This window comes from Poromitra crassiceps, assembly GCF_964638095.1.
Source record: "Poromitra crassiceps genome assembly, chromosome: 9".
Taxonomy (NCBI): Eukaryota; Metazoa; Chordata; class Actinopteri; order Beryciformes; family Melamphaidae; genus Poromitra; species Poromitra crassiceps.
In genome coordinates this window covers 45,173,402-45,191,886 of record NC_139630.1, presented here as the reverse complement: position 1 = coordinate 45,191,886, position 18,485 = coordinate 45,173,402, and the positions used below count along the sequence as shown (strand labels likewise).

Below are 18,485 nucleotides of genomic sequence, written 5' to 3'. Positions count from 1 at the left end.
CACATACACAAACGGCAGAGACTATAGTCCAATAGTCCTCTGAGTGGTTGATAACAACCTATACAAGTTCAATGTAATTACACCTTATCAATTCCCAGAGGCAGAAGCCCCTCCGTTTCTGGATTGCATCTTTGAATAATTATTGTGATTTATTGATTGATTCATTGATTGATTGATTTTCTAAGATGTTTCTGAACTTTATCACACACCAGATAAAATGGAAACTGTGGATTTGGGGAATCTAACTTTGCAAGAAAATAGTGTAATTGTCTGTAGCCTTCCCATGGACATAGAGATTCCACCTAGTCACTGGGTTTTGGTCTTTGTTTGTACCATCAGCATTCAAAATACATTCACCATTGAATTGATTCATTGTAGCAGGCATAAAATGATGCCTCTGTGCCGTATCTATGAAAACACCAGTGAGTCAAACAAAGTCCATTTTTAAATGCAGTGCATTTTTGTATTTGAGAAATAACCATATAATTTGAGAAGAAATTGAAATGGACTTACACTGACTGGATAATACTTTGATATCTCTGAAAAGTTTTGTCTGTAATTCATATGCTCCCAAATCCAAATCAGATTGGTGCAATATTAGACAGTGATTACAAAAAAAGAGCAGGTCACTCAGAGCCTAAATACAGTATAGAGAGCTTCCATTGTATTAGTCACTGAAAGGGTATGCTCAAGCTAATAACCTTTAATAACCTTTTAAACTGGCATGATATTGCTGAGCACCATCTTATGTCTGAATTGTTCTGCTATATAAAAAATAAAGCACCTCTACCCATTTCTTCCACTTATTTCCCTTCTGCACAACCATTTGAATGTGTTTATGCATTCCAACCCCAAAACACTGATTCTGCAATTTGTCAACGGAAAGCTTTATGAAACTAGTTGCCTTTGTCCCTCCACACATACGTATGGAGTGGACTTTGGAACTGGGACAGACTGTCCTGTCTGTAATTCCCACCTCCCCTTCATATAGAACACCTTGGGTATAAAAGGCCTGTGCTGCGGTTCAGACCTCAGTCTCATCCGAGTACTCACCAAGGAGAGAGTGGCATCATGGGGGACTCAAAGCTCTGCCTTTTGCTGCTCCTGACCACAGTTGCCTTGACTTGTAAGTACCCTTCTAACCCTTTCTTACAATATTTGATTTGGGTTTTCATGCTTGAACCAACACATTTTTTAGATGTGAGGTCCAGAATGAGATTGATTTTAAGTAGTGTTTTGATATACAGTGAAATCCGCTTATAGTGATCACGGCTATAGTGATCAACCACTTATATTGATAAAAAGCTTGGTCCCGAATCATTCCTATACACATGCTGTTTAAATAATTCGCTTATAGTGATCAATACTCCGCTTACAGTGATCATTTTGGGCCTTGTCTCACCTGAGAACAATGGAAAAAAATGTTTAAAACTACAGTAATTTTATTTTAATTTTTATTTACAAACTGCCAAAAATGAGCCAATGAGATACATCAGCAATACCCGGTGCATGTCTGTCTGTATGGAGAGATTGCAGCATCTCTGTGGAAAGATGGCGAGACCGCTATGCGAGACCGCTGTGTTTGAAATAGCAGGAGGCCTAACTTACTGTATGGATTTTTAAAGTCAATAACATTCCTTTACTTTATATGTACTGTAATTCATGTAATACATATACAAATGTCAATTAGATGGTAATCTACAATAAAGAGTTATAATGATCATCCGCTTATAGTGATCAATTTGTCCCATCCCAAGGTGATCACTATAAGAGGAGTGACTTGTACTTTATCATCAACATCCACATTTGTGTAGTAGAATATAATAGAATGACAGATCATGTTTGAACAGTTTGAACTGAACTCCATTTCGGCATAACAGTTTGCTTGTGGGAGCAAACTTCTCAGTGAAGCTGCTTCACTCATTTAATTGTTGGCTTATGTTTTCCTTTCAGATGCCCAAGGACCATGCCTGTGTAAGTTAAACTTTTTTTTAAAGAATTATGACAATTGTATTTATTTTTGAACAGAAATGTAATTTATGTGCCAATTACTCAACAATTGTTTATGCAACTGACTGAGCAAAATAAATCCCAATGTTTGTTCTAGCAAAAACACAACTGTGTTCACAAGTGTTCACACATTTTGTGCATGTTCATACTATGATTTATTTTTTAACCATGGTTAAAGTATTTTAATATTTAACATTGGTGCATTTTCTCCTAGTACTGAGGGTGTGCTGAAATCATATTTGAAATGATGATCTTCTCTATCAGTGAATGACAGGTACAAAGCCTTCAACAAGTATGAATACCTGTATGAAGCCGAGTCCCTGAATTCCATCAATGGTGCTTCACATCTCAGGAATGGACCTAAGGCCTCTTGCAAGGTAGATTCCAATCTACTTTGACAGCTGTATTTCAGATAATTTCACTATTATTCTCCATTGTACGGCATCCATTTAATGAGCATGTGTTATTTTTAATGCCATATCCAGCAGGGGAGGAATTAAACTTATATTTTAACAGGTTGAAATTGAAGTACCTCAGACTTGCAGTTTCATCATCCGCACCACTGGCTGTAGCCTGAGTGAGGTGGTCGACATGGATGCAGATGGTAACGCTGTGGTCAGACCTGCACCCAACTCTGATGCCTTTGCTTCTGAAATGGAGATGTAAGTAAATGTGTGAATAGTTTTTCAAATGAGCATAACACATTTTCCACTTAAAATGAGATTCCCACTCATATAAACAACACAGTACTATGAACTAAAACACATTATGTATACGACTTCATAGTAAAAGTATCTTATCTTGTTTAGGTATCCTCTTATGGTTGTGGTTGAGGATGTGTATGATGTGAAACTGTACCCTGAGGAGGGGGAGACAACATCTATCCTGAACATCAAGAGGGGAATCATCTCTGCTCTGGCTGTGCCTCTGCTGGAAGAAGACAAGAACAAGGACATGGTAAGTCACCCACACATTATAGCCAAAAACATACACTTCATTTGTTTAGAGCTGTTATATATATTTTCAAATGAAACACAGCACTGCATCAAGCAATCGTTGTTTCCTCAAACAGAATGAAGACAAAGACAATACTTTTCAACATGATCAGTAATATCCAAATGTCTTTTCACACCCCTTCCAGCCCACCATCCACGGCATGTGCAAGACCCAATACGCTGTCAATGCTAGAGAGGACATTGCTACCGACATCAGCCTGACCAGGGATCTGTCCAAGTGCGACAAATTTGTCCCCATGAAAAAGCACACGAGCCCCTTGGCCCTTATCTCCGGCATGGTAAAACATAGGACTTTGTAACAAGTACTTATGATTCCAAGTTAGTATCTCTGTTTTCAAAAACCCTAAACAGTAATATAATATAGTAATGTAACATTATGAATATCTCTCCACCCGCAGCACTACCCTCTTGCCCAGCTGGTCAGGAGCGCTCAGACCTGTAACTACAAGTTTGACAATGAGGGAAAACACATGACCTCTGCGTCTTGCACTGAGAACCACATCCTGGTTCCCTTTTCTCACAAGTATGTAAAACTTTTTGCTGCTCTCTCCAGTTCTGTTCTGTTCAATGGCTTTAGAAATTGTTATCTGTGATGTGTAGTATTTTTCAACTCAGGTTTTCTGTCAACAGAGGGAAATATGGAGTTACCAACGTTGGCAAGCAGGTTTTGACTCTGTTGGAAGTTTCTACCTACAATGAGAGAGTCTTTAAATACTGTATGTATCACATGAATATTTCATATTACATGGTTGTGTGCTGCAAACCACTGTGATCAATAACACTACATTAAATCTCTGATCAAATCAGTATTATCAACTCTGTTGTATTTGCAGCTGAGGCCAATGTCAAGGGTCTGCACATGGAGGCTGCTGAGGACAAGAGTGTTACCCAGGATAAGGATGCTGCTGTGGCTCTCCTGACAGAACTGGCCACTCTGCCCGAGACTCAGGGTGATTGGAGGGCCCACCACTTCTACAAGCTTGTCATGATGGTGCGTGGAATGAAGATTGAGACCCTGAGCCCTGTCATTCCCGAGGCCCTTGAGGTCTCCCGCGCCCTGACCTTCCAGGTTCTGGCCCAGTGTGGTACCCCTGAGTGCAGCAGCGCCATCATGCAGATCCTCAGGACCTTCGACAGCTCCTCACTTGAGGTTGATGCCACTGTGTTCGCTATGGGACTGGTGTCCAACCCCTCTCCCCTTCTGATCAATGACATGCTGGAAATGGCTCAGTACAAGCCAAGCAAGACCATCATGTATGCCCTGAGCAATGTTGTCAAGAAGTGAGTGAAGATATGTTATTAAAATACTGTGTTGAATAAATACCACATCAGAAGTTTTTACCATAGCCATCATTTTCAATTGTATTGCTTTCCTTAATAGATTCTACAAAGCTGAAGACAAACTTACCCCTGAAATCTATGCTGTTGCTCGGTTCATGGGCTCCCAGCTGGGTGACTGCACTGGTGACAGTGACCATACTTTCATGACTCTGAGGGTGAGTGACCATCTCCATTCCTTCATGTCTTCATTTACTGAAAGAAGGTAAAGCAAAGAGAAAAATAATTGGTCTCTCATTTTAGGTTATTGGAAACATGGGCGCAGCCATGGGAGCTGCCGGTCCTGCTCTGAGAGCCGCCGTGATCCAGTGTGTGAACGAGCCTGCTGCTTCCCCCGCTGTCCAGCAGGCTGCCATCCAGGTCTACAGGCTGACTCCAGTCCCTGATGAGGCAAGTCCACTGTTTAAGAGAATATTTGAAACATTATTTCTACATGTATGTTAATTTCATTCTTAATGAGGGATATATGTTTTGGTCACAGGACAGAGAGGTTCTCATGCAGGTTCTTCTGGACAGCGCTAGCCCCCTGCAGAAGCGTGTTGCTGCATATCTGGTACTGATGAAGGACCCTCAGCCAAGTGAACTGACCCAGCTGGCTGCTGCCCTGCCCAGTGAGCAGGACACACAGTTCAAGAGCTTTGTCATCTCCCACATCACCAACATCTTGTCCTCTACTGACCCCGAGACCCAAGAGTAAGTGAAACATTTTAATGACATTTGCTGCATTAGCTAATAAGGTAAAAGATGAGAAGATCTCTTTTTACAAATTAAATGTTATACTCACCATCACTGGTTTAATCATAACCTCTTTTTTCTTTCTTTCCTACAGGCGGAGGCAGAAGATTATTGAAGCCCTGCAGAGTAATGAGATTGGAACCGTCATGGACCCCATCAAGTTCTCTCGCAACTACAAGATGGGCTCCATGGAAGGCAACGTGATCTTTGAGGGTACCAGCTACCTGCCCAAGGAGGTCATGCTTGAAATGACCCTGAAGGCATTCGGCTATGACATTGACATGATGGAGGTACATGGGAAAAAAATACTTTATTTAACGATGTAATAATGATGTTTTCAGTTGTCAAAAGTGATCTGTCTGCAGATTACAATAAAAACAAGAATTCTTACATTTCCAGATTGGCATGGAGGGCAAAGGACTTGAGCCAACTGTTGAGGCCTTGTTTGGAGAGAACGGATTCTTCCCCGACACCGTCCTGAAGACCATGTACTTTGTCTCTGACAAGCTGCCACATGAGGTCAATGAGGTCCTTAGGAACATGCTGCCTGCTCTCAGGAATGGTAGAGGGAAAAGACAGGTAACCCAAAAATTCACACTTTGCCTTGGACTTATGCATGTGCAAAATTTGATCCTAATATTCATACTCCTAATTCCATCTCAATCTCATATCCTCAGACTACCCAGAACATCATGAGAGAAATTGGACGCAACCTCAACAAGCTGGTGAGGGAAATGAAGGCCCAGGAGGCCCCTGAGGCCATGGTTTATTTGAGGCTGCTAGGAAATGAGCTGGGATACCTCAAGAGCCGCGACATGGAGGAGATGGCCTACTCTGCTGCCATGATGGCTGACAACATGCTGAAGATGTTCCCTATGGATGTATGTTCATGTTACAAAGTGTCAAATAATCATTCACAAACTTGTTCACTGTCTGCTGACAAATATCTTGACCTGACTGTTTTATCCATGTCTGATGCTAGTTTTCACTGAATGTTCTATCTATTCTATGTATTGAACACTTATAATATGTGTTACTATATTTCCAACAGCTGATGAAGGGACTGATGACTAAGGCTGACAACACAGTCTTTGCCCACTACATCTTCATGGACAATGAATTCTTCCTGCCCACTGCCACCGGTTTGCCTCTGAGGATTTCCCTGTCTGGTACCTTCACCCCTGGGATGAAGGGTGGATTGAAGATTGCTCGTGACATGGTACACCTTTGTTTTTAAAATGATTTACATAAGTGTGATTAAACATTCAGATATAAGTTTGCCATCTGGTTGGCTACATCTTGGTTAGGTTTACAGCTCAGTTCCCTCCCCCTATGTTTCTACACAGAGCGAAGTTACTTTCATGCCCTCTGCTGGCATTGAGTTTGTAACTCAGTTTGGCTCTCACATGCCTGAGTACACTAAGTCTCAACTGGAAATGCACACCAGCCTTTTCCATGAGAGTGGGCTGAGTGCCAAGGTCTCCATGGGAAGTGATAATGTCAAGCTGACCATCCCTGCTCCCACGAACCCTACAAAACTCATCAGCATCACGTAAGCCTCACTAAAACCTTTATGCAAATATTTGAGGGACTGTTATGCTTGTGATTGCATCATTCTTAATTTCTATGTTCATTTCAATCATAGAAACGCCCTGTTGGCAGTGACTGGCGCAGAGGTTAAAACTATCTCCCCGATGGTGAACGACAAGGTTGATGTTAGTGAGTGCACTCCCTTCTTCGCTGGAATGAAGTACTGCACTGCCCTGCAGTACACTGATGCTTCCTCTTATGACACGACTCCCTACTTCCCCTTCACTGGAGACAGCAAGTAAGCAAGACCCTCTAATCCACAAGAAAAAGTGAATGTTTTAAAGTAAATTAAGCACATTATTAATTAATTTAATTCCTATTTACCTTAAAAGATTTGCTGTGGAGCTCCATCCTACTGGTGAAGTCACTGAATACACTGCCACCATTGCCTATGAGCTCCTCATGGAGGGAGATGCGGGCCGGCAGAAGGTTGACTCTGTGAAGATGATCCTGAGGGCAGAAGGTAACATATGATTTAGTCAGCTCTTATCCTCATCATCACCAGATCTATTTAGTGAAAGTCTCAAGTTTAGTGGTCTTTCAATTTGACTGTTTTTTGGCTAACACCAGGTGCAGCGCCCACTGAAGCCACAGCAATCATGAAGTACAACAGGAGGAAGCACGTCATCACTACTGACATCCAGATCCCTGACTATGATGTGGAGGCTGGATTCAGACTGGGTGTCGTCGATGGCAACACCAAGGGCAAAGGAACTCACTCCATCTACCTTGACCTTGTAAACAAGAACATCCCTCAGCTCTCCCTGGTTGGCAATGCCAAGTAAGAAATCATTCATATCCTTATCAATTAACAACATACATATCATCCTCCTCATCATTCAAAATATGCTGACTCATTGGTCTATTTTTCAAAGTCTGAAGGCCATGAAGGAAGCTATGCTACAAGTCCAACTTCTTGTACCCATGATCAATGCTGATGCCACAGTCACAGCCAACCTGAAGCGTGATGTGGAATGGGAAGTAGAGCTTGAGAGTGACATCAAGCTTCTGGGGGCCACCTCTGACCAGAAAATCACAATGAAATATGGTATTGTGTTTTTCCAGTTACTCTATTTCTTCAGAACCTCACATAGTCACTTCATAATCACTTAGAATTGCTGACTAGGTAGATGAGTGCATGTTTTCTCATCATTCTTTATTTTTTATAGATGACAGCAAGATTGAGGTTGAGGTCAAGTCTGATATGAACTCTGAGATTCCATATTCTGACCTGGTTGAAAAGTATGGCAATGACCTTCTTGACATGCCGGTGGGGGAGACTGACATGAAGGTCCGTCACATCCTCATCAAGTCTGTGGAGGTATGAAAGTTGGATTTCACAAATATCTTGACCAACTGATATTACCAATTATTCTTTTCAAATATGAAGTCAGCATAAAACAAGTTTGATTGTTCTTCAGGCAGTAAATAACTACATGGAGAAGTATGCCGCTGATATACCTTATATTCAGAACTTCAGAGTGCCTGATATGCCTGAGATGACTTTGCCAGAGAAGCTGTTCCTGAATGGGTAAGATTCAAAACCAACAAACTATGGTCATTCATTTTTATTCAAGCGAGTACAGTAATTTAATAGTTGACATCTAATTGATTAATCATTGCAGGTGCAGCTCTAATTTAATTATATGCAAATTATTCAAAATATGCTTTTCTTTTTCTTTTCTTTTTCAAACAGTGAGGCAAAGGTAGTCTACCACTTCAACAGTGAACACTTTACCATTGCTATCCCTGTCCCTCTTGGAGGAAAGTCAACAGAGGAGCTGAACTTCCCATCTGCCTTAACCACACCCCACGTGTCTATGCCCCAGTTTGGACTGGAGATCGCCTCCATGGAGATCCCCATCCCAGAGATTTTTGTCCCTGAGAGCCTTTCTGTGTCTGTCCCATTCTTTGGCAAAGCTGAGTTTTCAACTGTGGTGAAGAGCAACCTCTATGACTTGGAGGCCTCAATGGCTGCCGGCAAAGATGTTGTGGATGCACCAAGCTACTCAGCTATGTTTGATGTGAAAGGAACCTCCCCATTCGATATCCTCTCAATAAAGATGGAAGGTATTTAATTTTTTATTTTAAATTTTAATAGTGACTAACAATAATGAATTCTGAATTTATTGCATGATAATTGCTATTTGTGTATATTGCATAGCAGCAAAAAGCTGTGTGCATTGTCTATGCAATTATGAATGATCATCAATTAGGTTTTTCTTCCCATCTTTTTTCCATATAGGCTCTGGAATGTTGGCCAACACTGATTCTATGAAAGCCCAGTTGAAAAGCTCATTGGTACATAAATTCATTGAAGCCAGCATTACAGTCATTGAGGATGCCACTTTCACAGACAAATTCAATCTTAGATCAAGCAGCAAGATTGAAGCCACAAGTCCCTTCGGTCTCAATATTGACCTACAACACACTGGCATGGCTGGCATCAACACTGAAGAAATCTCTGCTGATAGCAACCTTGAGGGAACAGTCAGGGCTGGACCCATCTATGGCAACACCATTTCCACACAATCTTTTATGATCTTCCCATTCAGACCAGAGGCAAAGATTGATTCTTCTCTGAAGATTGACTCTACAGTTTTTCAGGCAGAGAACACAATTGCAGCAACCTTTGCCAATGGTGAACTCTCTGTTGTGTCTAACACCAAAGCCTTTGAAGACATCCTGACAAACACTGCTGAGGTTTCCTTCAAAGACCAGAAGCTGTCACTGAAATGTGATACAAATGCACTTGCTCTTGGCATGAAGATCCACAATCAGGCTGAGGCCTCTGCCGGTGCCGGTGAAGTCATCATGAGGATGGAGACGAACGCAGACCAGTCTGAAAACCGTATCTACTGTCTGCTTTCTACCTCCCTTGATGTCAATGGTCTGGCTATGAGCAGTGATGCTACTGTGAAGCTCCTTGAGAATGAGGCTATCCACAAGGCTACTCTGACAATGAACAAGGACGGTTTGGCCACAAGTGGAACAACCACCCTCCAGAGCCCCCTGACCATGGAGAACACCTTCAATGCTGGATTTGATGCTTCAAAGGCTACTCTGTCTATCAACAACAAGGCTGCAGTGTATGACATCAAGTTTGATAATACCAATAACCTGGCCATGACTCTCTCTAGCTTTGACTTCAACTCAAAGGCTGAAGCCAGTGTCAGTGATTATACATCTTATACTCATGACATCACCATTGATCTGAAGCCCTACACTGCTTCTGCAAATGTCAATAACAACCTGAAAGTGCTGGCCACCAACTTCATTAATGACGCTCAGCTGAAGGCAGAGCTCTACAAGATGGACCTGACAGGAAGCCTGAAAGCCATCTATGGTGAGGAAGAGATCAAGCACACGTATGAGGTAAATTATGCTGACCTGACTGCCAATGCTAAGTGCAGCACCACTGGAAAACTGTTTGGAACTCACATGAGCCACAACACTGAGCTTGAAGTTGTTGGTCTTGCTGCCAGAATCACCAATGATGCCCGCTTCAACTCTCAGCCAATGCGTTTTGACCATACCATCCGTGCCAGCATCATTCCCTTTGACTTCAACCTTGATGCCATCTTTAATGGCGATGGTGACCTGACCATGTACGGAAAGCAGAGTGCCCAGCTCTATGGCAAATTCCTCCTTAGGGCACAGCCTCTGGCATTTGCAACCTCACATGAATACAGAGCCTCACTGAATCAGCAAATGGATAATGGTTTCTCCCTGGAGACCACTATTGACAACAAGATGGACACACTGCTTACTCCTCATGAACAGAAAGCCACACTGTTAATGAAGTCCAAGATGAATAACCATGCCCTGAACCAGGAAGTTAACGCCTATCACAATGCAGATAGGCTTGGAGTAGAGATGTCTAGCACACTCCTTACTAGCCTTTTCAACACAGCTTCTTTTGAAAACCAGGAGTTTGCTATCTCTGGCTTCCTGAAATATGATAAGAGCACAGAGATCCACATGATTCAGTTGCCTTTCATTGAGAATTTCCCAGCTCTCCTGGAAGACATCAGGATCATTGTTGTGAGCATGGCAGAGGCACTGCAGAACTACATCAACAATGAAGATATAATGGCTAAGTTAGAGGCTCTTCCTCAACTTGCAAGCGACTTTGTTGCCCAACTGAACATTGAAGCCAAAGCAGTTGAGTTGAAGCAGTACCTGGTTGCTTTCTTCCAGGAATATGCTATTTCCACTGAAGACTTGGAGGTTTCTCTGTTGAACCTAAAGGCTGCTGTTGAGAAACTCCTCACTGAAATTGCATCCCGTGTGGAGATCATTGTTTCTGCTACCAAGGAAATAATTGCAAGTGGTACCTTGTCTGAGAATGTAATCAAGAGAGTCAACCTTTTCCTTGAAGACTATGACATCAAAGCTATTACCGTTTCTGTGATTGATGCCATTGAAAACGTAATCAAGCAGATTGACCTGCAGAAACTAACTCAGACTAGCCTTTCCTTCCTTCAGGATATTGAAAATGTCTTTGGTGTCAAGGCAAAGTTGGAGATCGTTGTGAGCAAGGTGAAGGAGTTCATTGAGAGCTTTGACCTTACCAACTTTGCTGAAGAACTGAAGAGCTACATTTCATCCCTTACCCTGGAAGCACACACTGTCATTGAGGAGCTAATGGTACAGATTCCAACAAACCTCTTTGGCTCAACAGTTGAAACTCTCAAAGAGCTCATCGTCCGCTTTGACATCCTTGGGAAGTTCAACACATTCTACGGTAAAGTGAGGGAGTTGATTGTCAAGTTTGAGCTTGATAAGAAGGTTGAGGTAATCTTGGAAAAGGTTGTGGAGCTGATCAAGAACTTCAAAATTGATGAAACTATCCAGGTTATAGCTGACAAACTGAAGGCCACAGACATCCGTGCTAAAGTTGTGCAAGTCATGGAAGAAACCATCAACTATTTGAAGGCCACTGAAATGCAGCTTGTGATCGAGCAACTGAATGTTTATCTTGACACCATTGTGCAAAAGCTTAAGTCTTTCAATTACAATGCTTTTGCCGATGAGGTGAACCAGTTGATTTCTGCTTATATTACTCATGTGAATGAGCTGATCAGGGCACTTGAACTACCACAGAAACTTGAGGCAACAAGAGATTTTGTCAACTTTGTCTTTTCCTCTGTGATGGGCTTCATGGAGCAACTGAGGGAAATTAAGATTGCAGAAATGATCAAATCTATCAAGGATGTCATTGACCAGGCTGTGCTTAATGACCTGAAGGTGATCTCTGAGCACCTGAAGCAAAAGATCAGCGAAATGGATGTCAAATCTGAGCTAACCACTGTCCTGCACTTGATGAGTGAATACCATACCAAGGCTATGAATGTTGTTGCTGATGTGTTCACTAAAGTGATTGACATCATTCATAAGATGGCTGCTGAACAAAAGATTGTCAGCGAGGTTAAGCAAATTATTGAGATTCTCATCACTGAACTGAAGAAAGCTGAGCTGGATATACCATCCTTCACTTTCCCTCTCACTGACCTCATTGTGCCTTCTATGAAACTCAGCATGGATAAGCTTCACGAGTTTGAAATCCCAACACAGTTGGACATCCCTGAGTTTACCATCATGAGCTTCTACACTGTGCAAGCCACCACCATCTCCATTGATGACATTAAGCAGAGAATCATTGAGATTATTGATTTCATTGTCAACTTTGAGATCAAGCTGCTTGATGTGAATGCTTTGTTTGGAGACCTGACCATGAACTACTTTCCTGCCCTGCCAGAGTTTTCCCTCCCTGAGATCACACTTCCCGAGATCTCATTCCCTGCTCTCCGTCATGTCACAATCGAGAAACTTGTTGAGACAATCCAGATTCCTGAGATCAAGCTGCCAGTCATCCCTAGTGAGGTCATGATTCCAGGCTTTGGCAAACTGTATGGTGAGTTCAGAGTCAACTCCCCTATTTACAATATCAGAAATGCTGCTGAGGTGCAGAGCTCTCTTGATGGTGACAATACTCGTCAGCTGACAGCTTTTGTGACTTCCCAGGGAACATCTAACAACTTTGAGATCCTCAATTTCAACCTGGATTCCACAGCTCGCATTGCTATCCCAAACATGTATCGTGTGATTGCTGCAGAGAGCCTTACATTCACTCACGATGCCCTTGCACTGGACCACCAAGCTTCTGTGACCTTTTCTGATCTCTCTGCCCAGGCCTCAGCTAAAACCACAGTGAAGGCCACCACTGTACCATACAATGCTGAACTTGTGAATGAAGCCTTCTTAGCTACTAAGGGTGGTTTGTCTGCCACTATTGACACCACCTACAATCATGCGCTTAACTTCCCCATGATTGGCCTCACCAGTGAGGCATCTCTGACCCAAAAAGCTGTGGCCCGCCAGGAAGGTACCATCATTACACTGACTGTTGGGAATGAGGGCACTAACAAGTTTAACTCTCATGACAGCACCCACAAGAGTGACCTACATTTCACCATTAACCCCAGTACAGCCAAATTGACCTTCACTAGTGATACAGACACAGACCTCCTGAAGATGAAACATACCCTCAATGCGGATTCTGTCATTTTCAGCTATTTCAAGTTTGATGCCCGTTCTGAATCAGAGGGCCCAGCAATCAAAAACAGCCTTGTAGTGGTATCTGGAAATGCCAATCTTCACGATATAAAGATTGAGCTGAAGGTAAACCATGACACAGAGCTGGTTGGTACCGTCAGTGGAGTCCTGTCCAATGTAATCAATGTTGTTGTCTGTCCCACTGAGGTTGTGTTCAACTTCCAGAACCAGGCAAACACTAAGATCAGTTTCCACGATGTTCTTACTGGAAAGGTGGATCTGCAGAATGATTACTCAGCGATCATCAAGCCTGACATACAACAGATCAACACTGTGGCTCTGGCACGTTTCAATCAGTACAAAATTGTCTACAACTTCACCATTGAAAACAACGAGAGGGAGGCTGGCGTCTTTGCTGCTATAGATGGGGAGGCAAATCTTGACTTCCTGACTCGCCCAATCAGCATTCCTGAGATTCAGCTGCCTTTTGTTGACTTCCACACCCCAGCCATCAGTGATCTGAACTTATATGAGCATACAGGGCTAAAGGACATCTTGACTACCCCTGAGCAGACTATTGATGTGGATGCTAAGATTGTGTACCAGAAGAGCCAGAAAACTCCCCTTGTTAATGTGATGGGTCTAATCCAGATTCCCTCAGCGGGTAACCTGATCACAGATCTGTCCTTCAAGTCTGCCATCATCAATCTGAATGCCAATGCTGGGCTGTATGCTGAGGATGATCTTGTCTTCCGTCTGGGAGCAATCACAGCCTCTGTGTTTGAGAGCCTGAAAGCCAAACTTGATGGAACCACCAGTCTGACCACCAAGAGAGGAATCAAGTTGGCTAACTCTTTGTCCCTTGAGAATCGTCACATTGAGGGCACTCATGACAGCACCATCAGTGTGAGCTCTGAGACTTTTGAAACTGCTGTCTCTGTGGCTACTGTTGCAAAGATTTCCCTGCCTGTACTCAACCTGGAAGTGAACCAGAATCTGGTAGTAGACACCAAGACCAATGCAAATGCCGTGTCCACCTTCATGCTAAAGGGTGATTTCAACATGCCCGTACTCAAGGCTTCTGGAAAGGCAGAAGCAGACCACAGCCTGAAGCTGGAGGGAACCTTTGAGTATGTTTCCATGGAGTCAACCACTAAGGCAAACATTGATGGCACAGTGCTTGAAGACTATATAGTTTTGGGACTCCTGGACAATGAGGCTAATCTGTACCTGAATGGTGATGGCATACGCTCCACTTCCAAGGTAATTGCTGATGCCAAACTTAACCATGGTGCAACCAAAATCATTGGCATGGATGTGAATGAGAACCTGGCTGTTGAAGCCTCCCTGAGCCGTGTATATGCAGTGCTGAAGTTTACTAGCAACAATGAGGCAAATGTGTTCAATTTCAACACCAAGGGAGAGCATGTTGCCCAGGCAACCATTGACCTTGCACCAACCTCTTCCTTGACTGCTGATGTTGAGATTAATATGTCTCAGCCAAGTGACCTGGGTGACTTTACCATCTTTGAGAAGACTGTCGTTGAAATGACAGTACCCAAGCAGAAAATCTCTGCCAATGCCAAGCTTGTCACCCCAGTGTACAGCACAAACCTGGCAGCTGAAGTGGAGGGTGATGCTCCAGTCTTCAAAGTCACCTTCAAATCCTCTGCTACCTCTGCTATTGTCTTCTTGGATTATGACCTGGACTGTGAGTTACCATATTTTCTTGTCTAGGGAGTTTTACATTTTCAATGAGCAGTATAAATTGTTATTTTGAATTATTTACCTAAAAACAATTTCCTTCAACAGCTTCTATCACCACAAGCTTTGAGAATGCTGGCTTAACCCTGAATAGCAAGGCTTTCTTAACCCATACTGACATGACCATGGACATTCAGCAAGCTTTTTACCACCATGCTATGAGGTAACATGTGCTGTAATTGTTTTTCATTCACTAAGAATTTCAAATTGGCAGTTTGACTACACATATGTTGATTTTCACATGAACACATAAAATAGCTTTTTTTTTTTATTAGTAGAATTACCTTCTTCTTTACTACAGAAAAGTGACAATTCCTGTTTCTCTATTCAGTGGTCCCCGTCTCACACTGAACATGGACATCACCAGCCCTGCTTTCACTGATGTGAACCTCCGTTACTCTGTCCGCAAAGATGGGATCAGTGCCTCCGCCTCCATCCCATCCACTGGCTTCCTGGGCCTTCAGCTCCAGGCCAGGGTTCCATCTCAGATGAATGCCAGGCTTTATGGTCGTTATGCTGTGAGTATCTCATATTGATATGTTGTTGCACACTTAATAATAGGTTATAATGATCAAATAGTTTTGGTCTCATTTTGTGTGTTTTTTACTCAACAGTCTGCTCCTGAGACAGATGTTGACATCTTCACCATCAGAGCTTCTGCCAAGGATAGTGTTAAAATGAATCTGAATGTTGTCTTCAACATTGAGGCCACTGACGTAATGATGATTGGACTACAGGAAAGGGTTCCTGCCATCACCTCTTCTCTGGCCAGCTTTGCTGAGAAGTATCAGCTCTTCGGACATGCAGCAGAGCTGAAAAGTGCTATGATCAACTATATTGAGGAGGCATACAACACCGCCAACACCCATGCCCAACATCTAAGCCAGCTGTCCATCCTCTTCAGGAACACAATTGTCCAGTACCAGAAGACTGTCCAGGTCTTACTCGATGCTGCCATCAAGGTCCTGAGGGAGACCCGGTTCAAGATGCCTGGCTCTGACGAGATGACCACTCTCCCCGAGGTCCTCAAGAAGCTGACCAGCAGCATTGGTGCTATGCTAGAAACGGTCATCCAGAGGATAACTGTTAATGTTGAGCATGCTTACAATGTCATGATTGACGTGATCAGTAACATTCAGGTCACTATGCCCATTGGTGATGTCATGACTGGGTCCCAGATAATCGAGCAGATTAAAAACACAGTGAAGACCATGCTTAACCATATTGTAGATATTGTGATGCACATGGAGAGCCTAGACATGATCCTGGAGAAGCTGGGTGAGTCCCTGAAGGCCATTATTGACAAAGCTCAGGACTTTGTTGACAACACGCTTAAGTCTGACACCCTTGATGTCATTGCTATCTACATCAATGTTTTTTACGGCCATCTTGTACGCGAGATGAAAACTATCGCCGACTATGCCAACACAGTTATGGACATGAAATATGTGAATGACACCATTGTTCTCATTCTGGATGTTGTCAGATCTGTGGTGAACAACTTCTACTTCGCAATATCTGATTTTGTGCAGCAGGATCCTGCTGACGTCAACGCTTATGTGAAATCTGATGGTAGAAGGATTGAGATTAATCTTCCATTCTACCTCCGCCAGTAAGAGCTGAAAATGGACTGTATAAAACACCACCATCTAAGAATAACGTAGGATGGTAAGCTATATTTAAAAAAAAAAGTGGTTTTGAGTGTAAGAACCTGTATCAACCGAAGTGCTGAAATAGTCCCACTTTTCTACTTCTCTGTATATCAGTGTGAAATAAATTCTATTTACTGAATTGCTTTGTGTATGAATCTTTTATTTTCTCACAAAGGTTTTCAATAATAATTTATTAGGATATCTGAAGTTGCACGTGGGCAGACAATTCTATCCAATTTGGGTATCTACAAGACCATGTCAATGCATTAATACTTTCTACTATAGTTAAACAGGTGCAACGTTATACTTGATTAAACTTATACTGCATACTTGTATACTGTCATATCACATTTTGTCAGTCAGAAATGATTATGCAAACATTCTCAATGGCATCCTTATAGGCCTAATAAGCATGGGATTGAACATGTACAATCTTTTGATTTCTAGTCATAGTCTACCTGCACTTTGTTCAATAGATGACAGTACCTCCCACATACACTACATTTTGTTGAACAAGCAAAGGCCCTGCATTCAATTGAGCAGTTGTTAGGCTATCTGCTTGGAGCCCTAAGAAATATTCTCCTCCATATTCAGCTTGGTTACAATATGTACGATCTAGTTTCAGTCACTGCCAAGCCACCTGAACAATAGGTGTCCCTGGCTTCTTATCTTCATGGGCGGGGGGGGGGGGGGGGGGGGTGTCATAGCACCTGATAATTATGGAAGCTGATGAGAGCTAAAAGCCCTCAGTCCTTTTTGTCTTAGCCAAAACCTCTTTGTTGCCATGGCCACTAGCCACTAGGCCACTACACATTTGTTTATTAACATGTTTCAGCACGTTAAGTATTTTCAAGTGTGTTGTGGCATAGTGTTACTGTAAATACGTTTAACTATATTTTTAATTCATAAAAAAAAAAGTTTGATGTCAGTGTTTCTTCACTGACAAATATGACATTTAAAGAAACAGATGTTATGACTGTGGTTGTATACATTATTTAGTTTCTTAAAATGTCATAGCATCAAGTACTAAGGACATAGGCGTAAACATTTGCTGCAGCTGACTTGACAAAATGTAAAAACAAAAAAAAAATCTAAAAAGAAAAAAGCAGGCCTGCTGGTCATTGAGTGGAATATGATATTTTGATATGTATTTATTAAAGTCTGGGAATTTGATCAATTCTCTGGTGAAGTCATAAGAGATTTTACAAAGGACATTCAAGATGGCACAATAAACTGCCTGCATGTATAAGCAACAAGGAAACCCGGGTTATTATAGGGCGTGGTGTGTGCCAGTGGTTATTATAGGGCGTGGTGTGTGCCAGTGGTGGAGGTGTGGTGGAAAACACAATGGGCAGGACAACAACTTATGGAATAACAAAGTGAATTTATTAACCAAAAAACATAAACCACAGGGAACAAGGTGAACTTAAAGAAAAAAAACGTAAATAAAGTGGTGGGACCCCTCCCATTACTTGGGTCCTGCATCCGCGTCACCTGCAATGGAGGGAGGTTAATTAGTGAAATGGCATGGGATAGATTGTGGATTTCTGAGAAACATATGGCAAATGCCCTGGCTCTGTCTCCTCACAGTCGCCCTCTTCCTTTTTGTCTGGCTGGCGAACTCCTGCCACTTTTTGCGGACTCCCTGACAGACTCGCAGCCCACAGGGACTGGAGGGGGCCATGCTATTGGCAATGGCTTGCCAGATGTGGTTCTTGGCCACAATGCTCTTGGCCCCCCTGGTCCCACCAAATAAGAGATTCTGGTGCCTCTGCACCTCATCCAGAAGGATGGCCATCTCTTCTGGGGTGAAGGGTGGCGA

At 42.6% G+C, this 18,485-nt stretch overlaps 1 protein-coding gene across 1 annotated transcript; it reads left to right on the top strand.

Annotated features, from left to right (window-relative positions):
* Positions 1-1,071: 1,071 nt before the first annotated feature.
* On the top strand, positions 1,072-16,627 carry LOC310782333 (apolipoprotein B-100-like; the record flags this gene model as incomplete). Its single annotated transcript, XM_083643000.1, has 27 exons — positions 1,072-1,126; positions 2,275-2,387; positions 2,527-2,672; positions 2,820-2,967; positions 3,152-3,304; positions 3,425-3,549; positions 3,657-3,742; positions 3,860-4,307; positions 4,408-4,522; positions 4,608-4,754; positions 4,846-5,057; positions 5,194-5,389; positions 5,499-5,678; positions 5,777-5,980; positions 6,151-6,318; positions 6,446-6,651; positions 6,745-6,927; positions 7,022-7,152; positions 7,260-7,470; positions 7,565-7,737; positions 7,859-8,010; positions 8,111-8,220; positions 8,386-8,759; positions 8,935-14,958; positions 15,060-15,174; positions 15,343-15,529; positions 15,626-16,627. The coding sequence occupies 27 exons, from the start codon at positions 1,072-1,074 to the stop codon at positions 16,625-16,627; spliced, it is 11,364 nt and encodes a 3,787-aa protein (XP_083499126.1).
* Between the last annotated feature and the right edge of the window lie 1,858 nt (positions 16,628-18,485).